Below are 14,801 nucleotides of genomic sequence, written 5' to 3'. Positions count from 1 at the left end.
AGTCTGTTCCAGACCCTAACTACCCATAATGTCATCTACCACAAGGATCATCAGACATGAAAAACTGATGTGAATTCATAGATATCACTGAAAATAACTCACCCAACTTTGGGCCAGAAAGTACTGCCTCTTGTTATACACTGCACCCCATCAAGTTCAAGGAAAAAGAGCTTTAAAAGAAATCCTAAAGCCCACCTCGATGGGCCCTCTATCCCTTATAGGATTGATATACATGCACAAGCACGCATACACACACACACACACACACACACACACACACACACACACGCACACACAACAACCAAAGATAACAAAGTTAATTTTCTTTCTTTCATTCCCTGACTTAGAAACTCTTTGTTTCCTGAATCCTCAACCTCATCCAAGTGTGAGTATCTATTCCTATTGTCCTTTAGCTTTTCCAAGTATGGTGGCTAGAAACTGGAAAATGAATGGATGCCCATCAATTGGAGAATGGCTGGGTAAATTGTGGTATATGAATGTTATGGAATATTATTGTTCTGTAAGAAATGACCAGCAGGATGAATACAGAGAGGACTGGCGAGACTTACATGAACTGGTGCTGAGTGAAACGAGCAGAACCAGGAGATCATTATACACTTCGACAACGATATTGTATGAGGACATATTTTGATGGAAGTGGATTTCTTTGACAAAGAGATCTAACTCAGTTTCAATTGATAAATGACGGACAAAAGCAGCTACACCCAAAGAAAGAACACTGGGAAACGAATGTGAACTATCTGCATTTTTGTTTTTCTTCCCGGGTTATTTATACCTTCTGAATCCAGTTCTCCCTGTGCAACAAGAGAACTGTTCGGTTCTGCAAACATATATTGTATCTAGGATATACTGCAACATATCCAACATATAAAGGACTGCTTGCCATCTAGGGGAGGGGGTGGAGGGAGGGAGGGGGAAAAAATTGGAACAGAAACGAGTGCAAAGGATAATGTTGTAAAAAAAAATTACCCTGGCATGGATTCTGTCAATATAAAGTAATTATTAAATAAAAATTAAAAAAAAAAGCTTTTCCAAGTATGTGATGAGGGTTCTGTGGTGACCCCTAAGCTGGTGATGCCCTCACCTTGCTACTGCTACTGCCACTTCTCTACCCCTTGTCTTCAGTGCTGCCTCTGTATTTATGGATCTATTGAAGGTAAATATTACTTAGTGAAGTTTTCAAGAGTTTGAAAGCACAGAGTACAAAAGGGGCCTTGGATCTTCCCCCTCCTAGCCTAAGTACTCCAACTTTAAATTAGTCTCATTTCAGTGTGAAATCATATGCATGCCCTCCTCCTATCATCCCACTGTACCTTTATGCTCTCTCTCCATGACCATTTGGTAGCCATAAAACAGAACAAAGTTCTTTCACTCTGCTCCTGAAGCCTTTTTCTTCTTCCTATATGTCTCAGGGTACTTTGAAGCTTGAACACCTTTAAAATACCCTAAGACTTTTAGAATGCCCTGTATAATGGCAGGAAATTCTATCCAGAGCTCATGTGCCTGATGATGGAAGACTATTAATCAAGTGATCTCTCCCTACCCTAGCTTATAACAATAAAGATCCTCGATCTGAGCTGTTCCTAAAGTTTGCAAACTGTGGTTCTCTTACCATGACATGACTCATTTTCAAATTACTTTCTCTTATCAGACATTACTAGATCACATATCGATACTACATGTTCTAACATTTAATTTGGTCAATATGTTCTATTGTAAAACAATGACATTTACAATAAAAGTAACAAAATCAACAAGAACATAGCACATTAAAAAAAAAAAACTAGATACCTTGAAATATTCTTTTCTAATTTGCTTGCTTCGCCTCCTTTCTTCATTCTGCCAGATTACAGGTTGAGTTTCAGGCCACTGCTGTTCATCACCTGGATCCTTTTGATTTCCTAAAGGCTGTAATAAAATAATGTCTTTTAACAATACAAATTAGTGCACAGTGAGGAACATAACAGCAATTTAATTTCATCTTTACCTGCCACATGAAGGGTGACAATGCGGAATTTACTTCATCTGCCAAGACACTAAAAAATTAAACATATCTTGATTTGTTAAAATCCTTGGAAAGATCTTTAAGTGTACATTTGGTTAAAAAGCATGTTTCATTATTAAGTCACCATTTTTATAATAGGAATTCTCTTTTGTTAAATAAATTATATGATAAATTTACTAGGGCCTACCCTTTTATTTCATTTGCTAAAATCTGTATTACCATAAAACCTCAAGAGTTTGAAATAAATGATGCTCTACAGAAACCAGCTTATTGTGTATGAGCATTTACAAAGTAAGAGCTCTCTGAAGTGACAGACAGAGGCAAAGTAGAAAAAGAACCAGGCAGGAAGTACTGGATTCAGATTCCTCCACCAATTAGTTTGAACAGCACTAAGTTAAGCAACCCTGGACAGATCCCAGACAGATGCTAGACTTTGGGCTCAAGCTCTCAGTGCCTTGAGCAACTTTTGAAGCTAAAACTTACACTGCAGTTGTTAACTTGCAGCTATGGCATCACAGGACCATTCTGACCAGACCACTGAGAAAAAGCCCCATATGCCAAGCATTACTCTAGGCACCTGAGAGCTGGAGACAGAAGTTCAAATATTTCTAATGCAGGAAAATATTCTCTTATGGAAAAAAAAAGTGGTAAAGACTCACAATGAAAGATCATTTCAGCTCTGTTTTCATGACACTGAAATAATTAAAAAGTCTTAAATCGATTGATCATTAAACTGCTCTACATATCAATTTAGCTGAATGACTGCTTTTCTATTGCATTTCTGAAGTGTTTTGGTTTTAGCCAAGGCCATATTTCCTAATGTTTGTATTGTGTCACAATATCTACACAGGTTAAAACAAATTCTTCAAGGGGGAAAAAAATTTGTGTTGAAGAGGAGGGCTTAAGAGGGATTTTTTGGAGGGAGAGGTTCCAGGAAAAGGAGAGTATCCTGTGCATTTGAGAAGAGGTGAAGTTTGGAAGAAAGGATAGACTTTGAAAGAATATGGAAAAGAGAGAAGAGAAGGGAAAAAATGTGGCTGCTGCTTATGCAGTATTTTGAAAGAAAGGGTGTGACTGACTGTACTAAGTCTAAATGCTACTAAAATAAAAAATTTAAAAACCCAACAAATTACATTCTGGGGCTTTAGGCCCTCAAGTGAAAATCTAGGAAAGGAGGGAATCCTCCCGCTTTTAAAGAAAGAAAATGAAAATAGCTCCAACATCTTTGTAAGTTAGTGTTTTAAGTGGAGTTTTATAGGTCTCTGATATAATTAGATGACACTGGACAAATCACTCTGTTGACCTTATCTTTCTTATCTGTAAAATGAGGATTATAATAGTGCCCACCTACCTCTCTTGGCTATGTGAGAATCAAATGAGATAAGATTTGTGCAGTGCTTATTTAGCATAGGATCTGGCACATAGTAGGTGCTATATAAATGCTAGCCATTGTTATTATTACTACTTAAAATAGGAGGTTGCCTAACAAACAGGTCCAAGTTGTGTGAAAGTTTCTTGAAGCACACCTTGTCTGCATTAAGAACACACCCACCTCTTGCTCTTTGAATATCAATGTTTGTAACTCATAACTGGGCATGCACAGCTACTATGGTGGTACAAACTCTCAGGTAGCAAAGGAGGGACAATGGAGAATCACTGAGTAAGGGGAGAAAAGTCTTATTGGACACTCATTGATTAGTAAACTGGCTTCACCAAGGCATCTACTACTGTCTCACTGTAAACTCAATTTGGTAAACTTGAGCATCAAACCCAAAAGTACTCACAAGGGCTAAACTTTCACAGTGACCAAAGCCACATTAAAACAAATGGTGGCAAAGATCTTGGCCGGATATCATACTGATTTGCATTCTGAAAATTCGAGGTAAAATAAAATTAATTTTTACTACCTAATAAATTATAATAACTATATAAATGTTCACTTCTCCTCACCTACAACAGGAGTTCTTAAACTAGGGTCCAGGAATTTTTCGCAAAGTATTTTAATAACTGTATTTCAGTATAATTTCTTTCTTTTCATGTTCTTCATTTTATTTACATAAAAATATTCTGAAAAGAATTCCAAAGGCTTCATCAGACTAACAAAGAGATCCAGGACACACACACACCAGTGTTCTATATATAAACTATCAAAAATATCAAATAAAAAAGATTCTCATGTATTTTCATTGATGAACATAATTTTCAAAATTCTCAAAGAGCACAAATCTTGTTTTATTTACTTCCTTTCACCAATATTCATAAAGAATTCTTTCCTTCCATTGTTACCATTAAGGAAAAGGGATTTGAAAGTTGCAAGTGTCCTTAAAAGTTACCATATTCAGCAGATAGAGTGGAAAGAGTGCAGGCTCTGGAGACAGAAAATTACTTCAATTACCTAAAGATTGGACTAGACGCCTCTTAAAGACCTTCCAGCTCTGGATTCTGGGACCTATGAGCCTATGAAATCCTAGCCCTTTCTTTTACTGAGAAGGCAAAGATCAAGTGATTTTTATCTTATAATAAACAAACCCCAAAAGTTTTGCATCCAGTAAACAATGCTGTAATTATGTAGACATATTATACAAGTTGAAAATTATCCTATGAGTGAAAATAAGGAAATGTAAATTAATTTTGTGGTGAGTCCAAAATAAGTCTGGGAGACTTCCAAAGATCGGTTTGTGTTCTTTGTGATGATTTTTGCGTGAACAGTGGGGGGACATCTATCCTTTCTTTCTAAGTGACTCTTTTCTATGAGGCAGATTCTGGCTCCACCCTCACATTCATCTCCATGGCTTTTCATCTTCTCTCCCTTCAGCAGTTTTGACTGCCTAATTTCTACCAATCAGTTACACACCTGAGGCCAAACCCTCAGGGTCCCAGTTTCCATGTGTCTTCTGGGCTTCATCTGCATTGTGCCCATAGTCACTGAGACGACATATGCAGACAAAGGGACTCGGCAAAACTATTTTAAAAGGGCAGAGGTAGTGAGTAATTGGACTCAAAGTCGGGAAGACTGAAGTTTCGGAGACTATCTAGACAGGTGATCCTGAGGAAATCATTTATCCTCTTCTGATCTCAGTTTCCTCATCCATAAAACAAGAAAAATAACACAGGATTGCTGAGAATAATGCGAGATAAAATATATAAAATGCTTTGTGAATCTGCAAGAGATCTCAAAATGCTAGCCATTCTTACTATCCAGATCTACATGCAACTATAAATGCATGAATGAACATAGTTACAAGGAGGAAAATTGACACTATCTATTTGAAATTATCATTTATCTAGTCAAAAGGCACATATGAACCCAGCTGGAGAACAAATCAAGTCTCTTTTTGTTTGTTTTGCTCCATCATAAAGCATTTTTATCGATTGCTTTTTTCTTCTTCATCTGCTGGGCCAGTCTGTGAACCATTTATAGGGAAGCCAAGCAAGTCACATAAGAATCAACCAAGAGTTCACTATTCCCAGGATCTGAGAGTGTCCTGGAGGTGGCTCCCCCTACCTGTGCTTTGGAACCAGGCTGTGACCAAAAAGACTGTCTCTTGGCATAGAGTCTGCAAACAAGCTTCCCTGCATTTAGGCTTGTCCTTGAGTGACAGGCAACCAGAAAAAAAAATGACCATAAACAAGTAAGCACTGACATGGTTACATATCTTTGTATACCTTTTTTCAAATTCCACAGTCTGCTTAGGTCTGTTTCTTGGGTTTACTGAAGATGAATGATTAAGAAGCCTAGAAACAAAACAAATCAAGAAATCAACATTTATTTATAATAACTAGAGTACAAACTCATCAATAATATCTTTAAGTTAAAATGAAGTCAAAAAGAAAATTGGTGGGAAACAAGTTGGGAAAAACCATTTAGAACAGTGGCTTCTAATGAAAGTGGCAACTTTTAATAGGAATGAAGCTCACGGAGCCTTTCAAGCACCTCTGCAGAAACAAGGCTCTTCTTTTAAGCCTGAGGCATCTCCTAGTCATGATGCTCATGTATACCTACCAATTCCAGCTGAGAAAGCCAATTTTTCCAAGACAGAAAAAAAGAGAGGAAAACATGTTTTAGGTGCTAGCATGACTGATTTAGAATGTATTTTTATATAAAGGAAAGCACAGTATATGTATCTGACAACCAAAAGACACCATAACACAGTCAAAAACGCTGACAGCAAACTAATAAGCCCTTCTATTTATGGCAGCTTTAACACACTCAAGCTTAATTCTCAACACTAATTTATACACTTTAAATTTTTAAAAGAATATGATAGGATAGAGTTCAAAGAAGAAAATGATAATCCCACAATCTTTACTCTCACTTGGAAAATCCTTTTTCAATTCCCAGCAGTCTCTACCTGGAGCTTAGTGCTTGAATCCTTAACTCTAAAGCTGTTCCCTTCAATTGTTCCAATACCAATATGGTTAGTAAAACAGTAAGGATTTGCAGAAATTTGATGGTTAAATCTCCAAGATTTCAGAAAAGTAAAATGAACAAAACTAGCTGCAATTTGGGGGCCGGGTCCCATGATCTAAAAACGGGGAGGGCATGACGATGAACCTTACAGGGCACAAAGTCACAAAAGGCTCTGAATGTAGCTGCCACTTGGGAGAAGAATGTCAGGGAAATTATTTCCCAGCAAGATCATTTTCAAGTGCAACCCCTCCACAAACATTCCCAAGTTTTTACTGGATGACATCAGAGTGATTTCATAGATGTCAAAATAACCGGATAAAAGTCATTTATTTAAACATTAATTTTAAGGGTCCTTGAAATTCCTTTCTATTTCTAGAACAAACTAGATTACAAGTAATCCAATAACTAATCCACATGGTGGACATCCCTTTGATATAACCCCACAGAGGAAAGGCCATTCAGGCAATTTAGAATAGCCAAATGCGAGTGCTAGCAAAGATCACTTAACCCCCTCATTTTACACACTGGGAAACTGAGGCCCAGAATGAAGGCTAGTGGTAGAACCAGCTCAAGACTAATCACACGATTTCTCCTAACTCCTAGTTCAGAGTTCTTTCTTTCATCAAGAAAATGGGGAAACAGCTGCCTCCCTTCTCCCCTTCATGAAGAAACATGGGTTCACTTTCTTCTTATGCTCCTTTTGTAATTTTGGAGGGTAAGGATCAGGTAGTGAGCAAATAGCTAAGGGTGAATGGACAATATTGTCCCATTACTAAGTGACAGTACACAGAGAATCAAGGTTCTGTTACCCACTGCCGTCTACCTAAATGAGACCCAACCAGAGCTAGGAGAAGTTATGCTTGGAATATGGAAGCTAAACATCTGGCTTAGGTCTAGGCATATCCATATAAGTCTGACTACATTCCCGAGATAAATAATAACATATGTGACATGTTTGTTGGCTATATATTAGGTCTTACCCATACCTCTATTCTTTTCTAGAAATGTATAATTTAGAGCTGACTGCTCATGCAATAGCAATGCAATCAGGCTATGTGACATTTGGCGATGTAAATAAAGAAATATAAAAATAGTCAACTCTCTAAATTTTTCAGGAAAATATAACTCACTCTGTTTAACATTCTAAGTTCCTTGATAATGTCATCTTTAGAAACCTGTGGCCCCACACGCTGATAACTGCTATGATCTTATGCCACTCACTAAAAATGTCACTAATCCAGACACAATTAATAGCAGTGTTCCAAGCTAAAGTGTACTTCCAAAAGTTTTTACAATCAGTTGTGTGAAAATGGCCCTTTAATACTTCACCAACTTGAGATACCTTGATGCACGTCCTGCTGCTCTGGTCCTCTGGAAGAGTTTTTCACTGAATGATGTTCTATAACTTAAAGGTCTCCGTCTGTATTCACATTTCCCGCACATCAACCAAACCCAAAGATGGAAGAAGTAAGGAGATATTGATGGGAGAGGACAGGGAAGTCATTAGTACAGCAAGGAAAGAAGAATGGAGAGATTTCAAGAGTAGAAAGAACTGAGCGATTCGTTATAGCAAGGCAGAAGTTAATCTGATGACCCTCAAATTGAAATTTTCACAAGAGTTTTTCATAGCCACATAAAATAGCTATGCACATCACCACTCTAAACCCAAATCAAAAACAATATTGCTTAGTCAATTTAAACAGTGAGCGAAGTTCAATCGGTGATTGATCTCTGTGACTCCTGATTGCTGTTATGTGAGTTATTTTATACAATACTTAGTACCACCTCCTTTTCTTAACAAGTCAAAACGTTCATGTTGTCTAAAAGCAAATAAAGAGATGGCAAAAAGAGACATATAAAAGAATTACTATGCTACTGAATAAATTGACATGACTGAAAATGCTCTGGAATAAGGCCGGCCAAGTGAAATGATGCAATGCACAGACCCAAATGTATGAGAAGCATTCCTTTAAAACAGGCAAATGAAATGCAACAAGTCTACATGCTAGGAGCATCAAATCAATTAAGGAGACTGGTGGCATGCTTTAAAAAAACACAAAAAGACAAGCAGTAGCTATTACAATCATTTCCACTTTTGCTGACGATCCTCGGATAATATATCGCTTTTCTTATAATGGTAAGTGGGAGTAAGGTTGGGGAATTTTTGATAGGTCGTTTAAAATGTCTAAAAACTAAATAATTTTTTAATAAAGCCTGAAAATTTTCTTATAAAGGTTGCAATTTATTATCCCAATTATTCTCAAGGAAAAAGTCAATATTTTTTAAATGACTGTTTCAAATACATGCAAGAACAAAGTTTAAATGGGCATCAACATGATCAAATGTAGATGTAATAATTTAGAATAGGCAGAGAATTTTTTTAAAGGGATTAGACAATGTATATTTTTAGAAGAAAAACATGCCTAAGTAGTCAATAGAACATAAAATCAATCTATGAAGAAAATTCAGAAACTATTTTATGCTTCTTGGGTTTGTGATGGGCTGGGCTGGAAGGGAAGGGAAATGTTCATTTTTTGATTACTTAAAATCTTTTCCTACTAATATTCAATTACAAAATGTCCACTCAATGGTTTATCTAATGAAAAAATGTTGATTGTTTGCCAGAATCTCCATGTCAGTCAAGACCCTTCTGGATGCCTTCAGGAATTAACTAGGTGGTGAATGCTCAAAGAATAAAAGAAAAATAACTTCCAAATATTTTGTTACTGTGCAGTCATGTTTAATTCTTCATAACCTCATCTGAGCTTTTCTAGGCAAAGAGATTGAAATAATTTGCCATTTCCTTCTCCATCTCATTTTACAGAAAAGGAAACTGAGATACACAGGGCTAGGTTATTTACCCAGGGTCACAGTGTCTGATGCTGAATCTGAACTCATGAAACTCTTCCTAACTCCAGGGCCAGGACTACATCCACTGCACCACTTAACAGTCCAATTATTTTTCTTAGTCAATTGGGGTTAAGTGACTTGCCCAGGATCATACAGATAGGAAGTATTGTCTGAGGCCACATTTGAACTCAAGTCCTACTGACCTCAGGGCTGATACTCTATCCACTGCACTGACTCTATCTAATTTTAAAATGCACTCTGAACAAAACAGTTTCTGGAAGAAAATTGTCTATGATATGTTCTTCAATACCAATATCTTTGACATTCTGTGCTCTTTGGAATTAGCTACATCAATATTCCCTTCACTAGTAAATTGACAGTATGTCTTGATTTTCCCTATTAACTAAGCAAGTGGTAAGTGAATAGTTAAGTGATTATTCAAGGTAATCAACATTAAAAGTAAAGATAGCTAATGTACTCTGGTAGCCAAGGATAACCTCTAGGAGGAAAGATTTTTTTTCTAATCAAATACAACGATGACAAAAACAAATGGAACAAATACAATGAGATCTGAAAAGAAAAGCAGCTTGTGAAGTCATTAAGATCATTTCTGCTGTAAAAAAAAATAACTCTGGACCCATAGAGGGGAAAACTGGAAGGTAAAACAGAAATTCTAGAGGGTATGATGGAGAGGGCGGAGACTATACCAATGTCTCTGCAGAACAATCTGTTCTTAATACTCATGCTCAATTTAAGGTTCTGCAATTACATCCAACTGTCAAAAAGAAGCCAAGAATATGAGCATCCACCAGAAATTTTAAGCAGAGCTGATTATTGGAAGCAGAGGAAAGCAATCTAGTCAATAAAGCACCAGAATCCAAATATGATCTCCTGACCTCTGCCTCAATGCTGGCTAAGAACAAGTATCAGGACAATTTAACTTACTTTTTTGAAGGAGAAGAGATGGCCCTGTGATTTCACTGGTACAAAAAGCTTCCTCAGCCACTGGGGATCACTGCCAGCTCTACAACTTATATCCACACAGAGCTGTTGAGCAGCATGTCAGTGACTTACCAGGGTCATATGGCTAGTGAGTCAGACTAGGACTTCCTAACCGAGAGGTCTCTTGCTACTCCACCTCACTGCCTTTCTTAAAGTCTATTTAACCTTCTAAATACATTGTAAATGGTGGAAAATTAGCCAGCTTTCTCACTTATCTCACTAAATTGTTGAGTTTTTTGCCTGTCAATACCTTTAAATATTTTGGATTTTGTTAGAAAACACTATAATTAACTTTCAACATTTAGTAAAAGACCTGAAAAGATCTTATAATTAAATGTTTTATAGGGGATAAGGAAAGTTAATAAGAGAAATAACCAAGAAAAAAATCAACTTTTTCAGTCATCTTACAAATAGCCCAAGTCATTTCTTTTAAATAGCTATTTGCCAAATAAAGGTTACTCTCAGATAAAGAGGTCTATAAACTTTGATTTATTTTCCAATTAACTGAGCATATGCTGATTGTCTGCCACATGTAAGGTACCTTCCCAAGTGTTGGTTTTATATTAATTCTCAGACAAAAATTACTATAAAATTGCCATGCAGTCCCTGTACAAAACCTACAGTATTAAAAACAGTTCATGTGAGGAGAAAAAGATAAATGATCAATTAACAGATATGGTGCTTAAAAAAAGATTCACTATGGACATTTCTATTGTAAAGCTCAAATACTTAATGGGGATGCCCAAAGTATCTCACAGCATATTGAGCTTTTTAGCGTTGCTTGGGAAATTGCCCTCAAATGCATTCAGACAAACTGGACACAGCCCTTGCCGTGGGGCCACCTTGATCAGCTCCGATTCTCACCTTCCCCCATTCTTGAGTCCCTTAGTGTAAAAAAAAAAAAAACAAGCAAATAAAACTGTCTTGCCACTAGATAATAAAATAGGAACCAGACTACTTTAAGCCCAGGGAGTAATCAAATTAGGCAAAACTGGGCTGACCTCCTCCATCTTCATCTCTGAAATTAAGAAAAAAGCTAACAGGTAGCCAGTGTACAGAAAGCCCAAAGGAAAGTAATCACAGGATTCAAGATGGAAAAATAAAGGCATCCCAGAAAATGGAGACTCGATTGGTACAAAAGACATAAATCACTAGGAAAGAAGGCACATCAGACATGGAGAAAGGGCACGAGCCAGTTATTATGCTGCTATTCTAAGGTTAGGAGTGTAATAAATTTCTTAATATTTTAGTCCAGGCCTTTTCATAGAAGAAAACTAAAGGATATCTTGTATATTGGCATGCCATTCACTGACTATCCAAGAAAAATTTTTTAAAACAGCCTACCTGTAAATAAAAGATCACAATGACCTCTGAAAAGTGCACACATGATAACATAAAGCCTGGAACACTTCAGTTGCACCATTCCAAAAAGATGATAACATATTTTGGGGACTGGACTCGTGATTTCATTGGCAAAGAGAATTCTATCAATGCACATTGACACCTCAAAAATTTACAATCTTAAAGAGTTTCCTAAGGAAGAAATTATCTAGAGAGATTGTTTTGCTCAGGGTCACACAGCTGGTATTTGTCAAAGGTCAAACCTGAAGCTTTCTGACTTCAATGCTGGATCTCTGTCCACTAGGCAACACTGCTTCTCTTATGTTAATAAAAACAACCCAAAAAGACCTGTTGCTTTGAGAGTTCCTATGCTACACTCCTATGAGAATACAAGAGCCCAATAATCATGGCTACTCCACATCTGCACCATTAAAAATCTTAAGATATCAGCGATTTCACTGCTATGTTGCCACCTACAGCATGTAATTTCTTTGAATAAAGAGATGCTACAATGAGGCTAACCTTGGTAAGGAAGGGAATTTCACTCCTTTTTGCCAATAATTAGGAAAGCTTTGCACTGATTCACATTCCCAGGACCTCAGGGCTGCCCATGGCTGGGCATATGCAGTACAGATCATGAAAAAAAAGCAATGGGAGCCTATCAGCTTGAATTCTTTAGCACAAAGTTTTAGCCAATCTCTATATCAGCTGTATGATTCAAGGTGCCCCAAAGAGTTTTAACATTCATTTTAGAATCTTTTAAAGGCACATGATAATTATTTAAATATTTATTTTAAGCATACACAAAACTATTAAATGTTTCTTATCTACTATTCAAACATGCATGCAAACAAGATGTTTATGTGTATATGTGCACATACATATATATACATATACAGGTGTGTTATAATGTTATATACACACACTCACAGAGGCTGTTCCAAGTCTTCATGCAGGTTGAAGCTTTAATAGCTTCAGAAGAATAAATGCTACAGTTACAAAAAAAAATATGTGAAAAGTTAGTTATTTCAGTGTTTGAAATACTGCTTGGTTTCTTATTAGACTCCAACTTTGAGCAATATGTTGCTTTAGTTGATTTTCAAACTTTGAACTTCCTCTACAGATTCAATGATCTCAGAAATGTTAAAAATTGTCATAGGTGCGATGCACGATGACAAGGTGTTCCTTCTTATTATAATTAAAATTTTATCATTCACAATTCACAAAACTAAGCAAGTGTAAATAACACTTAAATACTTAAACTTTTAAATGATGTTCTGGGTAAGTTTGTAGCATTTATGCTTCCAAAAATAATCAATGCTTAAAACTGCACTGGACATTGTATATTTGTACAAACACATACAAACACACACACACACACACACACATACACACACACACACAAAAAAAAATATGTATATATATTAAAATAAATTTATCACTTAGGGAGAAGTCATCTAAGAAATGTGAAATAAACTAAAGATTATTTTAAAAATTCCTGCCTTATAAAGTTTTTCTCTAAAATATATTCACATTTCTAAGCTATAATCACATACACACATATAAGCATACATTTGCCTAAATATTTCCCATTACATTTTCAGTAGTTATGCCCTTGAAAATCCTCCAAAGAGGGTCCAATGTTTACTACAAATCTAATATACTTTAACTTCTAATAATGTGCTTAACATAAGCTTCCTATTTCAATCTGATGACTTCATTAAATACCTGTTCTTCTGCTCCTGCTGCAATAACTGAGCCGCTATTTTCCTTAAATCAGTAACTTCCTTCAAATCATCATCCTCTTCTTCTGCAAGGAATTGCTCTTTCTGAATCCTAAAAGGAGAGACAAATGCTGTTATTCCCCAGTGGATAGAGAGGTTAAAACAGGCCCAAAAGAGGTCATTCTACCCACTTTGGGAAATAAATACCATTTTAATTCTCCTTTAAACAATGTCTGAACTCTGAACACTAACCTGGATGGGCTCTCATAGAGCTGACAGTTTAGTGGGCCTTAACTTGAAATGTGACCTGCTGGCTATTTAAAGACAGTCTTGGCTAACAACATAATAGTCTATTGTGTTGTAGCTTCCACACACATGTAATAAATGAAGGGCCACAGGAATTAGGCAGGAGTCAGTCACAGACATTTCCAAAGCCCTCACTCCAACTCTGGTAAGAAACACTGAGAATTTCCATATTAAGCAACTGAAATAGCTCAAGCACTATAAACATTCCCACTTGACAGAAGAAAAATTTCACTCATCGACTACTTACTTCTGTTTTCTGATAAGAAAAAATGGCAACCAAAATATATATTATATTTTGTATATATACAACTATAAGAAATGCCAAATATAACTTTCAAATAAGATCAGCAAAACTTTCAAGAAAGGTAACATCAAATCAAAAAGCCATTGATATTATTCATAAAGGATAAATACCCAGGCAAAAAAAGATGCCTCTCTCCTTCCTTTTCCAGCTATCATGACCACAGCAAAACTCATCCAAGAAGCAGTTAGCAACACCTTAAAAACCTTGAGAGTAGATGAAATTACAATATGAGAAGACCTGTCTACCTGTCTCTTCTATACCTTTCAAGTCACTATTGGTCCCCTCTGGAATCTAAGGCTGAGACATTAAATCCAAAAGATACAGAAAAAGGAACATCAGCGGGCTATTGTGTTTAGTTGCAAATGGAGAGTGACAAAGACAGTGAAAAGTCTTGGTGCCAGGAAGAATGGTAATGTGTTCCACAGAAAAAGAAGTGTGCAAAGAGAAAGAAATATGGCTTGTTTTTCAATAATAATAAATAAATATTTTATGATGAATGGTGTCTGGATACACAATTAATAAATGTCAGTGCTAATGAGAAGTATTAATATACAATAAAATATTTATAATTAATAAAATGATGAATAAATATTATAATTGTAATGGTGGAGTCTAATATAGTATAACTAACATATTATTATTATTATTATTATGAATAATAAATAATCACTGTGATTAGATATGATTATAACATGCCATCAGTTATTAAAATCATAAATGTATAAGATAAAGAAATCATAAGAATTGGTGTTATTAACAATAATAGCTAGCATTTATATAGCAATTTCAAGTTTACAAAGGGAAAGGCCTCCTACAGAAGGTGATCTTTCTACTGAG

At 36.1% G+C, this 14,801-nt stretch overlaps 1 protein-coding gene across 3 annotated transcripts in view; it reads right to left on the bottom strand.

Moving 5' to 3' along the window:
• Nucleotides 1-14,801, bottom strand: part of LRCH2 (leucine rich repeats and calponin homology domain containing 2) — a 97,945-nt gene that overhangs the window by 25,459 nt on the left and 57,685 nt on the right. For 2 of the 3 annotated variants that reach the window (XM_051967771.1, XM_051967772.1), the window contains exons 11-14: nucleotides 13,359-13,466; nucleotides 5,693-5,761; nucleotides 2,009-2,057; nucleotides 1,813-1,929 (exon numbers count right to left, since the gene is read on the bottom strand). In XM_051967771.1, coding sequence (XP_051823731.1) covers nucleotides 1,813-1,929; nucleotides 2,009-2,057; nucleotides 5,693-5,761; nucleotides 13,359-13,466 — 343 coding nt within the window. Of the gene's footprint in view, nucleotides 1-1,812; nucleotides 1,930-2,008; nucleotides 2,058-5,692; nucleotides 5,762-7,779; nucleotides 7,858-13,358; nucleotides 13,467-14,801 lie in introns of all 3 variants that reach the window. The other variant, XM_051967770.1, reaches the window with a different exon arrangement.

Source organism: Antechinus flavipes, chromosome X, assembly GCF_016432865.1.
Source record: "Antechinus flavipes isolate AdamAnt ecotype Samford, QLD, Australia chromosome X, AdamAnt_v2, whole genome shotgun sequence".
NCBI classification, from domain to species: Eukaryota; Metazoa; Chordata; class Mammalia; order Dasyuromorphia; family Dasyuridae; genus Antechinus; species Antechinus flavipes.
This window is presented reverse-complemented; position numbering and strand designations above follow the sequence as displayed.